The sequence below is a fragment of the Thamnophis elegans genome, chromosome 10 (assembly GCF_009769535.1).
Source record: "Thamnophis elegans isolate rThaEle1 chromosome 10, rThaEle1.pri, whole genome shotgun sequence".
Lineage (NCBI taxonomy): Eukaryota > Metazoa > Chordata > Lepidosauria > Squamata > Colubridae > Thamnophis > Thamnophis elegans.
The window spans coordinates 5249587-5262067 of NC_045550.1; the positions used below are offsets into that span (position 1 = coordinate 5249587).

The window sequence follows — 12481 nt, forward strand, 5'->3', positions numbered from 1 at the left end:
TTGAAGTCCACAAGTCTTAAAGCTGTCAAGTTTGAACACCCCTAGGGGTCTTTTCCTAAAGAGTTAGGGGTGCAAGGGTCTTGTCACTTGACAGCTTTAAGACTTTCACATTTCAATGCCAGAGTTCCTGAGCCAACATGACTGGAGAAGAAATTCTGAGAGTTGAAGTCCACAAGTCTTAAAACTGTCAAGTTTGAACACCTCTGGGTTTTCTTTTCCTAAAGGGTTAGGGGTGCAAGGGTCTTGTCACTTGACAGCTTTAAGACTTGCGTGCTTCAAATGCCAGAGTTTCTGAGCCAACATTTTGGTTGCTAAGCAAGAGCGTTGTTAAGTGAATTTCACCCTTTTTATAAGTTGGCCACGCCCACCCAGTCACATGGCTGGCAAGCCACTCCCACCTGGTCACATGGCCAGCAAGCCACTCCCACAAAGCAGGCCACACCTACAGAAGAGGTTCTAAAAAATTTTGAAACCCACCACTGGGATGTACCATCTCTGTTTTCCTCCCTGAAGACTAGAAAATATGTACATGCTACAAGTTCAGGCAGATTATCTTCATAGAACAGAAGATGAAGAAGCTGGAAACAAAATACTCCTCTTTCTATCAGGAAAGATAAGGAATTATTGCAATGGACACAGAAATGTTAGCAGAACGTTAAGGAATACCACTAAACCACCCATGTATCTCTGGATGAAGAACAGCCACCATAGAGCCTTGGTGGAACAGTGATTAGAATGCAGTATTGCAGACTAATACTGCTAACTGCCAGAAGTTCAATCCTTAAGGTTGACTCAGCCTTCCACCCTTCCAACACGGCTAAAATGAGGTTCCAGATTGTTGGGGCAGAATGCTGACTCTGTAAACAGCTTAAAAGGGTTGTAAAGCACTGCGAAGTGATCAGTGGTGGGTTTCAAAAAATTTTCAAACCTACTCTGTGGGTGTGGCCTCCTTTGTGGAAGTGGCTTGCCACCCATGTGACCGGATGGGAGTGGCTTGCCGCCCATGTGACCGGATATGAAGATGCCGATGACACTTGTCAGAACCACCTTAAATTATCTCTCACACAGCACTGGCATGCATAAGAATAGGATGTAAACTTGTTTTTTAAAAGGCATTTTTGGTTTGCATTAAAAAACTTCAACACACGCAATGTTCTGATTGCACCACAAATGCAGTAGTCATCCTTACCTTTCACAGAGGCACTGAGTTTTATAAATATGAGCATGATAGTGTAGAATAATCATATCCAAGGACCAGTGGTGGGTTTCAAAAAAGTTTGGAACCTCTTCTGTAGGTGTGGCCTGCTTTCCGGGTCCACTGATGGAACCTCTTCTAACCGGTTCGATAGATTTGACGAACCGGTTCTACCGAATAGGTGCGAACTGGTAGGAACCCACCTCTGGAAGATGTATATAAGTAGCTATTGCTACTGCTAGAAAGCACCAAAGACTCAAGGAAGAAGATTTTGCATGGTGTACACAGGAAAGAATGTTGGCCTCTGCGCTGAAGATGAAGATGTCATGTGTGGTAGTGAGACTCTCTACTCAAGAAGACTGAAGCAATGATCTGTATACCTGATAATATGTTAAGAACAGTCCCCTTGATGCCTGGATGTAATGGGAACGTTCAGAAGACAATGATAATTATTCCTTTTTATTGATACACATGGAAATACATCCACATACCAAATGTGGTTATGAAACATTGAATAAAAAAGATACGGGCCAAGCATCTTTTTTTTTTCATTTCTTCTACTAAAGAGTGTGGCTTGCATATTTTAAAAAATAAAGAAATGAAAATTGGCTACACGGATGGTTCCAAAAGAAATAGTTTGGATTCTCTGACAATTGAAATAGTATTGTTGAGTTCCCTTCTCCTCCCTGATAGCATTTACTCAACAATGCTCTGAATCAAGCCAGAAGTCCCTCATTTTTTAAATGACTCCTGGCAAGAGATGAGCTTGATTCAGAGCATTACAGAGTAAATATTATCAGGAAGGAGATGAGAACTCAACAATGCTCCTTCCGCAGGGACTGAGATGGGGAGGGGTAGCAGGATGTGGAAGCATTCAATAAAGAGGATATAATTAAAGGAAGGGACAAGTCAAGTTTGATGAACTAAGGATTTCATGGCCTTTATCCATCTACCCAATGTATGAGGAACAAGCAAGTAAAAGTAAGAGGTCTTATGACTTGGAAGGTATTACTGAACCTGATAGATGGAACTGATGAGCAGAAGGCAAAATTGAGGGGCATAAGTCATTTAAAAGGATTAAGGAAGAAGATATGCATTATATAGTCCAAAATGTAGCTGCACGAGCGATATTGGGTGTACCTATGTACACCCACATTACACCGATCCTCCGCGAGCTGCACTGGCTACCTATTGGTTTCCGGACGCAATTCAAGCTGTTGGTTATTACCTTTAAAGCCCTACATGGCTTAGGGCCAGCGTACCTGCGGGACCGCCTACTGCCACATACCTCCCTACGGCCGGTGAGATCCCACAGGGTGGGCCTCCTTCAGATGCCGTCAGCCAGACAATGCCGGCTGGCGGCTCCCCGGAGGAGAGCCTTCTCTGTGGCTGCTCCGACCCTTTGGAACGAGCTACCCCCAGAAATCCGGACCTTACTCACTCTTATGGCCTTCAGAAAAGCTGTTAAAACCTGGCTCTTCCAGCAGGCCTGGGGCTGTTGACCTCATTGTTGAGGTCCAGCCCTGATCGTAACGAATGTATGCGTGTTGATTTTAACCTGTTTTTATTTTTTTTTAGTTCCATTTTTTATTATTTCCTTTTTTTTTCTATCGTTGTAAGCCGCCCGGAGTCCTCCGGGATTGGGCGGCCTATAAATCGATTAAATAAATAATAATAATAAATAAATTAAATAAATAAATATGAAGACAGAATATTCTTCCATACAGGCAAGTAACTAAAAATGCCAGGTAGCGAATCGAACCAGTCAGCTTGAAACTTTGGAACAGATTTATTAAGTAGTCCGTTTGTGAATATTTAGAAAACAATAAATTGTTTGCTAGGAGCCAGCATATATTTCTCTAGAAAAAGTCACGGCATCTGATCTTTTTTTTTTTTGGTAGAAGTTCCGATTTAATTGAGCCATAAAATACCTTCATCAGCATCCTAGAAAGGAAAAGGGCACACACAACATCTCGCACTACTACAGCAGGAACAGCATTTGCATCATGATGTGTCTGCGCATATTTTGTACTTTGGATGGAATTACAATTTATTGCAGATGCACCTGAGTACTTTTAAACAAAGTATTCAATATCAAAAAAGTTGAAGAAAAATAGAGAAGAAAGAAAAAGATATAAAAAGTGTCTTCAATATCCTTTACAAAAATATGTAATTACAAATATATTGTAGCCTCTGTCTCCTAAACTTACAACATCTTACACCGCTTTCACCGAGCCGAGGTGGCACAGTGGTTAGGGTGCAGTACTGCAGGCCACTTCAGCTGACTGTTAGCTGCAGTTCGGCGGTTCAAATCTCATCGGCTCAAGGTTGACTCAGCCTTCCATCCTTCCGAGGTGGGTAAAATGAGGACCCAGACTGTGGGGGCGATATGGGTTGAGTTTCAGGATGTTGCCCCTGGGGATGTGGACAAGGCCATGAGAGCTGTGAGTGCCTCCACTTGTGTACTGGACCCGTGCCCCTCCTGGATGGTTGTTAACAGCAGGGAGGTGACACGGGGCTGGATCCAGGCGGTTGTTACCGCCGCCCTTCGGGAGGGGGTCTTTCCCTCCGCACTTAAAGCGGCGGTGGTGAGACCCCTCCTGAAGAAACCATCCTTGGATCCAGCCGTTCTTAACAATTATCGTCCAGTCTCCAACCTCTCCTTTGTGGGGAAGGTTGTTGAGAAGGTGGTGGCCTTCCAGCTCCAGCGGTCCTTGGAGGAAGCTAGTTATCTCGACCCATTCCAGTCCGGCTTCAGGCCTGGTTACAGCACAGAAACCGCTTTGGTCGCATTGACCGATGACCTCTGGAGAGCCAGGGATGGAGGCCACGCCTCCATCCTGGTTCTCCTTGACCTCTCAGCGGCTTTCGATACCATCGACCATGGTATCCTTCTGCGACGACTGCGGGAGGTGGGGGTGGGAGGCACTGTTTTGCAGTGGTTCTCCTCTTACCTCTCGGACAGGTCGCAGTCGGTGTTAGTTGGAGGGCAGAGATCGACCCCTAGGCCCCTAACATATGGGGTGCCACAGGGTTCGGTCTTATCCCCCCTACTATTCAACATCTACATGAAACCGCTGGGCGAGATCATTCGGCGGCACGGGATAAGATACCATCAATATGCGGACGATACCCAGTTGTATCTGTCCGCCCCGTGCCAACTCAATGAAGCAGTGGACGTGATGAACCGGGGCCTTGAAGCTGTTAGGGACTGGATGAGGGCTAACAAGCTTGTGCTCAACCCGGATAAGACCGAGTGGCTGTTGTGTTTCCCTCCCACTAATTTGTCAAGTGTTCCATCTCTCAGGCTGGGGGGTCAAACACTACACCCCTCAGACAGGGTTCGCAACTTGGGAGTCCTCCTGGACCCACAGCTGACCTTTGACCACCATTTGTCAGCTGTGACCAGGGGGGCATTTGCCCAGGTCCGCCTGGTGCACCAGTTGCGACCCTACCTGAACCGGGAGGCCCTCACAACAGTCACTCGTGCCCTTGTGACCTCTAGGCTGGAGTACTGCAACGTGCTCTACATGGGGCTGCCCTTGAGGAGCATCCGGCGACTTCAGCTAGTCCAGAATGCGGCCACGCAAGCGATTGTGGGTGCACCCCGGTTCACCCACATAACACCTATCCTCCGCGAGCTGCGCTGGCTACCTGTCGATCTCCAGGTGCGCTTCAAGGTGCTACTTGCCACCCATAAAGCCCTTCATGGTAGTGGATCTGGATACTTGAGAGACCGCCTCCTGCCAATCACCTCCTCGCGACCAATTAGATCACATAGATTAGGCCTCCTCCGAGTCCCATCTGCCAGTCAGTGTCGACTGGCAACCACGCGGAGGAGAGCCTTCTCAGTAGTAGCTCTGACCCTTTGGAACGATCTCCCCGTGGAGATTCGTACCCTCACCACCCTCCAGACCTTCCGCACAGCCCTTAAAATCTGGCTATCCCGTCAGGCCTGGGGCTAAAGATTGTAACCCACCCCCACCCGAATGGTATGAATGTTGTGTTCTTTTTAATTATGTATTGTTCTTATGTGTCATTGTTTGTATCCCCTTCCCCCATGAGTTGTAAGCCGCCCTGAGTCCCCCCAGGGAAAAGGGCGGCCTATAAATAAACTTTCAAATTTCAAATATGCTGACTCTGTAAACCGCTTAGAGAGGGCTGAAAGCCCTATGAAGCGGTATATAAGTCTAACTGCTATTGCTATTGCTATTTCTATTAATGTATCCCATCTCCGCATCAAAACCATAAATCAAAGTCCTCCTTTGCAAAGAGTTCATAAGAGCCTTCCAATAGTCAATAAAAATAGATAATGCCTTTTTTTCTAATCAAAGTCAATTTAATTGTTTTAAATATGTCAACTTCACCAACCATTCCTACATAGTGGGTAACGTTGAATCTTTCTATCTATGCGCATATAATAATTCTGCTGCTGTAATCATATATTGAAATAATCTTCATGGCTTTTATCTAACTATTTATCCATTAATCCTTAAAAGAAAATTTCATGCTTCAGTTGAACATTAATCTTTAAAATCCTCTGTATCCAAGTATGTATTTAAATCCAAAATATTTGGGGGGTTTTAATTCGTCTACTCAGCATGTAAAATAGCCCTTCATGATGTTCACACTTTCAATGTACATTTGAAATGCTTTTATACATTCTAGATAATTTCTCTGGTGTCATGTACCCTTGAAGAGCACCCAGAAGCTTCAACTGGTCCAGAATGCGGCTGCACGGGTTGTTCTGGGGGCACCCAGGTGCTCCCATGTTACACCCCTTTTAGGCGGCCTGCACTGGTTGCCGGTTGTCTTCCGGGTCCGATTCAAGGTACTAATTATGACCTTTAAAGTGCTCCATGGTTTAGGCCCAGGGTACCTGCGAGACCACCTACTGCCACCGGTAGCCTCCCACCGTCCAGTGCGATCCCACAGAGTTGGCCTCCTCAGGGTGCCGTCGGCCAGACGGTGTCGGCTAGCGACCCCCAGGAGGAGAGCCTTCTCTGTGGAAGCGCCTTCCCTCTGGAATGAGCAGCCCCCGGAGCTTCGTATAATCCCCGACCTCTGGTCCTTCCGACGCGCCCTAAAAAGTTGGCTTTTCCAGCAAGCCGGACTGGCCTGAACAAAACAAAATAAATTATTGATCATTGTTAATTTGAATTTGAATTCTTTTTTTAAAAAAATGTCATTGTCAATTTTAATTGGGTTTGGGATATTCTGTTTAATTTTTTTTTAACTTTTGTATTATGTGTTTCTTTTAATGTTGTACGCCGCCCTGAGTCCTTGGGAGAAGGGCGGCATATAAATCGAATAAACCTAAACCTAAAACCTACCAAATAATACATCATTTTATAAAAATTATCTTTCAGGTCACAACACAATGTAAACTTTTTGCTTTTTCTTTGAGCTTTTTTTCTTTTCTTCTTCTTTATATTAGTTTGTGTTTTGTGGCTGCTCTGAAAATAGCGCCCATATATTGTGGCCTGCAGGGATGCTGAAGGGGAGAATGGCTTTTCTCTCCTTACCCAACAATGAGGGAATTTAAATACATTGAATTAAACCATACAATCACCTGCTTTTAATAATCTTATTTTAATAGGAGCCACATCAGTGGAGTTTGGTCAATAGGGACCAGACAACGAATTGCTTCGTGTCATCCAGCCGCTGGCCTGTCACTCTCCTCTAGCTGAGCGGTGTTTATAGGGCTGTTTTGTGATATTAAAATTAGGAGAGGATCCAGTATAGAACCCCTGAGAGCTTTTTTCTGCTGAGTTATAAATGCAATAAGTAAATAAACACAAAACAATTTTGTGTGCCGTGGGATATTGAATGGTTTGTTTGTTTGTTGTGAGGCTTCCGTTGTGTATTTTATTTGTTGTGAAGCCGGTTCCTTTTCATTTTTTTCATAATTTCCCCTTTCCCTAGAGGGAAAATCTACCCTGATTAAGCATTACTATGCTGTTCTGCTTCATTTTGCCCCCTGCCTGCTCATAAAAATTGTGCCTGACTTTTAGCCCTGCTGAAATAAGTCCCCAAATTAAAGGAGAGCAGATATTATGGGAGAGATCTGATTGTTGACCAAGCATCTGATGCCCATTCCTGCACCGTATAATCTTTCCTCTCCTCTGACAATATATCAGGCACTCTGTAAGTGGGTCGTTTTAGTTTGCATTGTGAGTCTGCTTTTATAGGAATGTCAATCTTTCTCTGTCCCCGTGTTTCAGCTCCAATGAAATAGTGAAGTCTCTATGATGATTGCATGAACAATGAACATTCGATTACATGCCACTCCCTGTTATTCATCTTCCTATAAATAAAAGATAGATGTATTTTCTTCAGGCAAATGCTAATTTAAGCCTGCAATAAAATGACAATTCTGTTAAAAGTTTGAGCCCATACACGTCTAATCTACAAAGGAAAGCAATTTAATTTTAGGGTGGGGATGTGGGGTAGACTTAATGGTTCCACCACAAATGTGTGAACGACAAAAGCGCACCTGACTAAACCGCAGTGACAAAACCGCGCCGACAAAACCGCGCCGATGAATGAGCGCTGAAGCGCGCCGACAACAGCGCGCCGACAGAAGCACGCTGTAACCTAACCCTAAACCTAACCCTAAACCTAACCCTAAACCTAATCCTAAACCTAACCCTAAACCTAACCCTAAACCTAACCCTAAACCTTACCTTAACTTAAATCGCGCTTCTGTCGGCGCGCTGTTGTCGACACGCTTTTGACATCGCGGTTTTAGCGCCGCAGTTTTGTCGGCGCGCTTTTGACGTTCACGCTTTTGTCGGGTCACAAGACTTAATATATAGTTGGACAGAAATTAACCTCTGGCAGCATTTGAAATGTTTTAACTATTATGGTCTCTTCTTCAGAAAGAACTATCTTGAAAAAAGAGGAAATGCTGCCATTACCCATTTTGAATTTTAAATTTTTAAATATTTGGGAGTTTCCTTCAAGCTGTTGCTTTCCACTCCACTGCTGACCTTATCACAAATTGCTTTTGACATTACTCTTTTTTTTAACTTAAAAAAAAAAACAGTTTGGTGGCCCATCCATCCCATCCCAAAATATGCATATCTAGTTTCCAATAAGCTTTAGTTAAGAATTCCTCGTGGACCTACATGGCCATTTGGAGACCCAAAATGCTGGATCCTTGATCTGATGTAACATCAGATTTACATCCTTTATGTTTTACATCCTTGTATTAACTTCGAAATACACCATACTCAATGTGGCACAGAAATACAGATGTCCTAAAGACATGACATATAGCAGTCAGGAAAGAAATAGATTTCTGGAAGAAAAGATGATAGATTGATGTATGCACAATGTTCCGTGAATAAGGCAGTCGTCAGTGATGTGCGGTGAGGTTTATGGCTGGTGAGGCAGCAATATTTTTAGTCTTGTGGACTTCAACTCCCAGAATTCCACAGCCAGGCATGCTCAGTTCCGATTTAAAGCGACAGCATTTGTTTTTCTCCTTTGCTAAATAAGTTTCCTTCTTTCTTTTTCTTCTCCCTTCCCCTCCTTCCTCTCTCTCTCCCTCCCCCCTACTGCCTCCTGTAGAGGGCACTTTTTTAGAGGCTTTTCTAAACAGTTAAGCACTAAGCAGAGTCATCCATGGTGACTCTGGCAGCAACTAGCTCAGTCTGACCTCAGCTCTTGCCTTTTTCCTTTTACATTTTTTTTTCTTTTCATGATAGCAATAGCAGTAAACTTATATACCGCTTCATAGGGCTTTCAGCTCTCTCTAAGCAGTTTACAGAGAGTCAGCATATTGCCCCCAACAATCTGGGTCCTCATTTTACCCACCTCGGAAGGATGGAAGGCTGAGTCAACCCTGAGCCGGTGAGATTTGAACCGCTGAACTGCTGATCTAGCAGTAGCCTGCAGTGCTGCATTTAACCACTGCACCACCTCGGCTCTTGATGATGACAGTAGTGAGGCTCTGCCTCCCCTGACTGCACATCCCTGGCAGTCGTCATACTTCCTACATATTCTACGCCTGCAGATTTGTTCCATATTCCAAGTTATTTCGTTCAGAACCCTTTAGGTCTCAGCATCTTAATATATTATTTCATGGTGCAATATTGGTTGATAAATTTACTAAATCTACTAAATCAATTTAGTTTAAAATCATAACCAGAAGGGATTGGCTATTTTGTCTTGAATTAGAAATACAATAGAGAAAGAAAAAATCCAATTGTTTTGGTCTTTATACCATAAATTATCTTTTGTTTGCTCTTGTGTCTTTACAGATTTGTCTTAATCGCCGCTGCCAAAACACCAGTGTATTGGGTGTTCATCAATGTGCAACAAAATGTCACGGGCGTGGGGTAAGTATTACAGATTCAATTTTTTATAGTCAGTCAATCTCCAGCTGAGCAATAAATCATTCATTGGTTACAGCGCTTAAAACGGTGATTTTTGGGGGGTAATATATCTGTCAGGTTTTTTTCAGCCTCTGCTTCCAGAAAGATCAATTTTCAATGCCCTTTCAATGTCCAAGAAAGTAAACGTGGCTTTTATTTGACAAAGCAATATTGCTGGTCACAGTGACCTTATCCTTGCAAAAATTAACATTCAGCAGTTTAAAAACTAGAATGAGTTCACTTATGCTCTTGATAATGTTTCAGGCGTAATCCACTGGGGTGAAGGATTCTTTCAAATGTATGCAACTGTTTGGAACAGAGGCATCTTTAGCCAAGGAGATGTAACAGAACTGAAATATTTTTAAAATGTTGTACAAAAAGAAAAAAGAAGTTAAAACATTTAGTGAGTCAGCCCATCCTTTAGGTCTCCAAGGAAATATTCAGGGGGGGAAATCAATCATGCAACTAAAATATAAATATATTAAAAGCAGCATAACCCAGCATTACTGTAAACAGTGTTTCAGATAATCAAGAAAGACAGAAATTATATATGACAAGCAGGAGCAGATATGATTTCTTTCTGTCTTGGATGGTCAACCTTCTAAACTTCAATGTGGAAGCTTCTCTTCAGGCCAGGGGTGGGTTTCTCGCCCCGTTCCAACCGGTTCGGTTGGAACAGGGCCGGCGGCGTCTTCGTGCACGCGCGCGGTGTACGCATGCGTACTAGCATCTGCGCAACGCTCCAGCTGCTCCTGGACGATCGCGCAGGCGCTGTATGCGTCCTGCGCATGCGTGGAAGCACAGAACCCGTCAAAACTGGGTAAGGACCGCGGGCAGGCAGGCGCGCCCTTCGCCATTCCCGGAAGTTACTTACTTCCGGGTTCGGCGACCAACCGGTTTGCAGGGACCGCCGCGAACCGGTTGAAACCCACCCCTGCTTCAGGCAGTCCTTAAATTTAGCCACATATACTTGAATATTTTGCATGGCATTTGGTTCTAGCATACAGCAGCATTCACAAGTATTTCAGTAAGACACTTAAATATCTATGCACAAACCACAAATGAGAACCCACTGGGCACCTGTTTTTTTTTTTTGTAGCCTCTTCAGGCTTGTGAGACTAGGTACAATTTAAACTTATTTAGTAGATCTTCACTGATCTGAGAAAGCAGTTAAGGCAATGAGCAAATCCTGGGACCCCCTTAAAAGTTATAATCATTAATACATATATAACACTCTAGGGACAAACCATCTCCTTGCAAAATGGGCTGCCTTTTCCATAATCATCTAGCATGCCAACAATCTAGTGACAGTTATTATGGCTGGAATTGCAGCTTCCAAGCTAGAAAGTAAATTGTCTACCTTCCTTCAAGGGGACATTCTAGAATGTTGTTGGGATGCTTATTCAACTTGTATGCCGCCCTATTCCCGAGAGACTCAGGGCGGTAACAAACCAAAGGGAAGGGGAATACAAACAGAACACAAGACAAGCAAGTTAAAAACAAAACAACAGTCACAACAGTTTAAGTGGGGCCGGGAACTCATCAGCCCCAGGCCTGCCGGAACAGCCAGGTCTTAGTGACTTTGCGGAAAGCCGGAAGGGTGGTGAGGGTCCAGATCTCCACGGGGAGATCGTTCCAGAGGGCCGGAGCAGCCACAGAGAAGGCCCTCCCCTGAGGGGTCGACAGTCGACATTGGCTAGCGGATGGTATTCGGAGAAGGCCTAATCTGTGGGATCTAATTGGTCGTAGGAAGGTGATTGGCAGGAGGTGGTCTCTCAAGTACCCAGGTCCAATACCATGTAGGGCTTTAAAAGTAACGACTAGCACCTTGAAGCGTATCCGGAGACCAACAGGCAGCCAGTGCAGCTCGCGGAGGATAGGTGTGACATGGGTGTACCGGGGTACACCTATAATCGCTCGCGCGGCTGCATTCTGGACAAGCTGAAGTCTCCGAATGTCTTCTAGAAGAGAAAATGCTATCAAAATAATTCCTGGACCTACATACATTGTGATCCTACAAATACGTTTTAATTCTGGAGTCTATTATTTTTGTTCCACTTGGAATTACATTTGGAACAATCTATAAAAGGGTGTAGTCTTTGTAACACACAAAGCACGATTGCTGTATCTTACTTACTTTTTTATTTTTATGATAGGCATAAATCTTTGGTAGAGCTTTCCCTGCTCATATTTGTACATGTGTTTGCTTTTGAGGTCTGCAACAATAAAAAAAATTGCCACTGTGAGGCTCATTGGGGTCCTCCCTTTTGTGATAAGGCAGGATTTGGCGGCAGTGTTGACAGTGGGCCAGTTCGACAATCTGGTGAGTAAACAGACAAAAGAAAAGAAGATAAATGGAGGCATTGGCTTTGGACATCAGATTAACTAGGGATCCAGCTTGTATATCTCAGTATCCACTTCTAGCTGCCATTGTAGATATAAATGAATTGAATTATGTGTAGGGTGGTGCCTTGTTTAACTTTAAATGCAAAAGTAGTTACAGCTGTAATTCACTGATTATGCCTCGATCTATTTGTGGTAACAAATGACTGTTCGTTCTCCTCCAGAGACCTTCCCAAATAAAATCTTCCTATTTCATTGTTATGTGCTGGACAGTGGTGGGTTTCAAAAATTGTTTGAACCTACTCTGTGGGTGTGGCCTCCTTTGTGGGAGTGGCTTGCCACCCATGTGACCGGATATGAAATTATGAATTAGTACTTAGGTCGGTCCAAGTAGCTTTTCAGAAACTCTGGCATTGAAGCATGCAAGTCTTAAAGCTGTCAAGTTACAAGACCCTTGCACCCCTAACCCTTTATTAAAAAAACTAGGAGTCTTCAAACCTGACAGCTTTAAGACTTGTGGACTTCAACTCCCAGAATTCCTCCTTCAGTCACGTTGGCTCAG

General features: G+C 44.0%; 1 protein-coding gene across 1 annotated transcript in view; it reads left to right on the forward strand.

The window, feature by feature from the left end:
* ADAM12 (ADAM metallopeptidase domain 12) overlaps positions 1 to 12481 on the forward strand; it is a 159407-nt gene that overhangs the window by 120288 nt on the left and 26638 nt on the right. Inside the window, 2 exon segments of the mRNA XM_032224824.1 lie at positions 9463 to 9540; positions 11791 to 11899. Coding sequence (XP_032080715.1) covers positions 9463 to 9540; positions 11791 to 11899 — 187 coding nt within the window.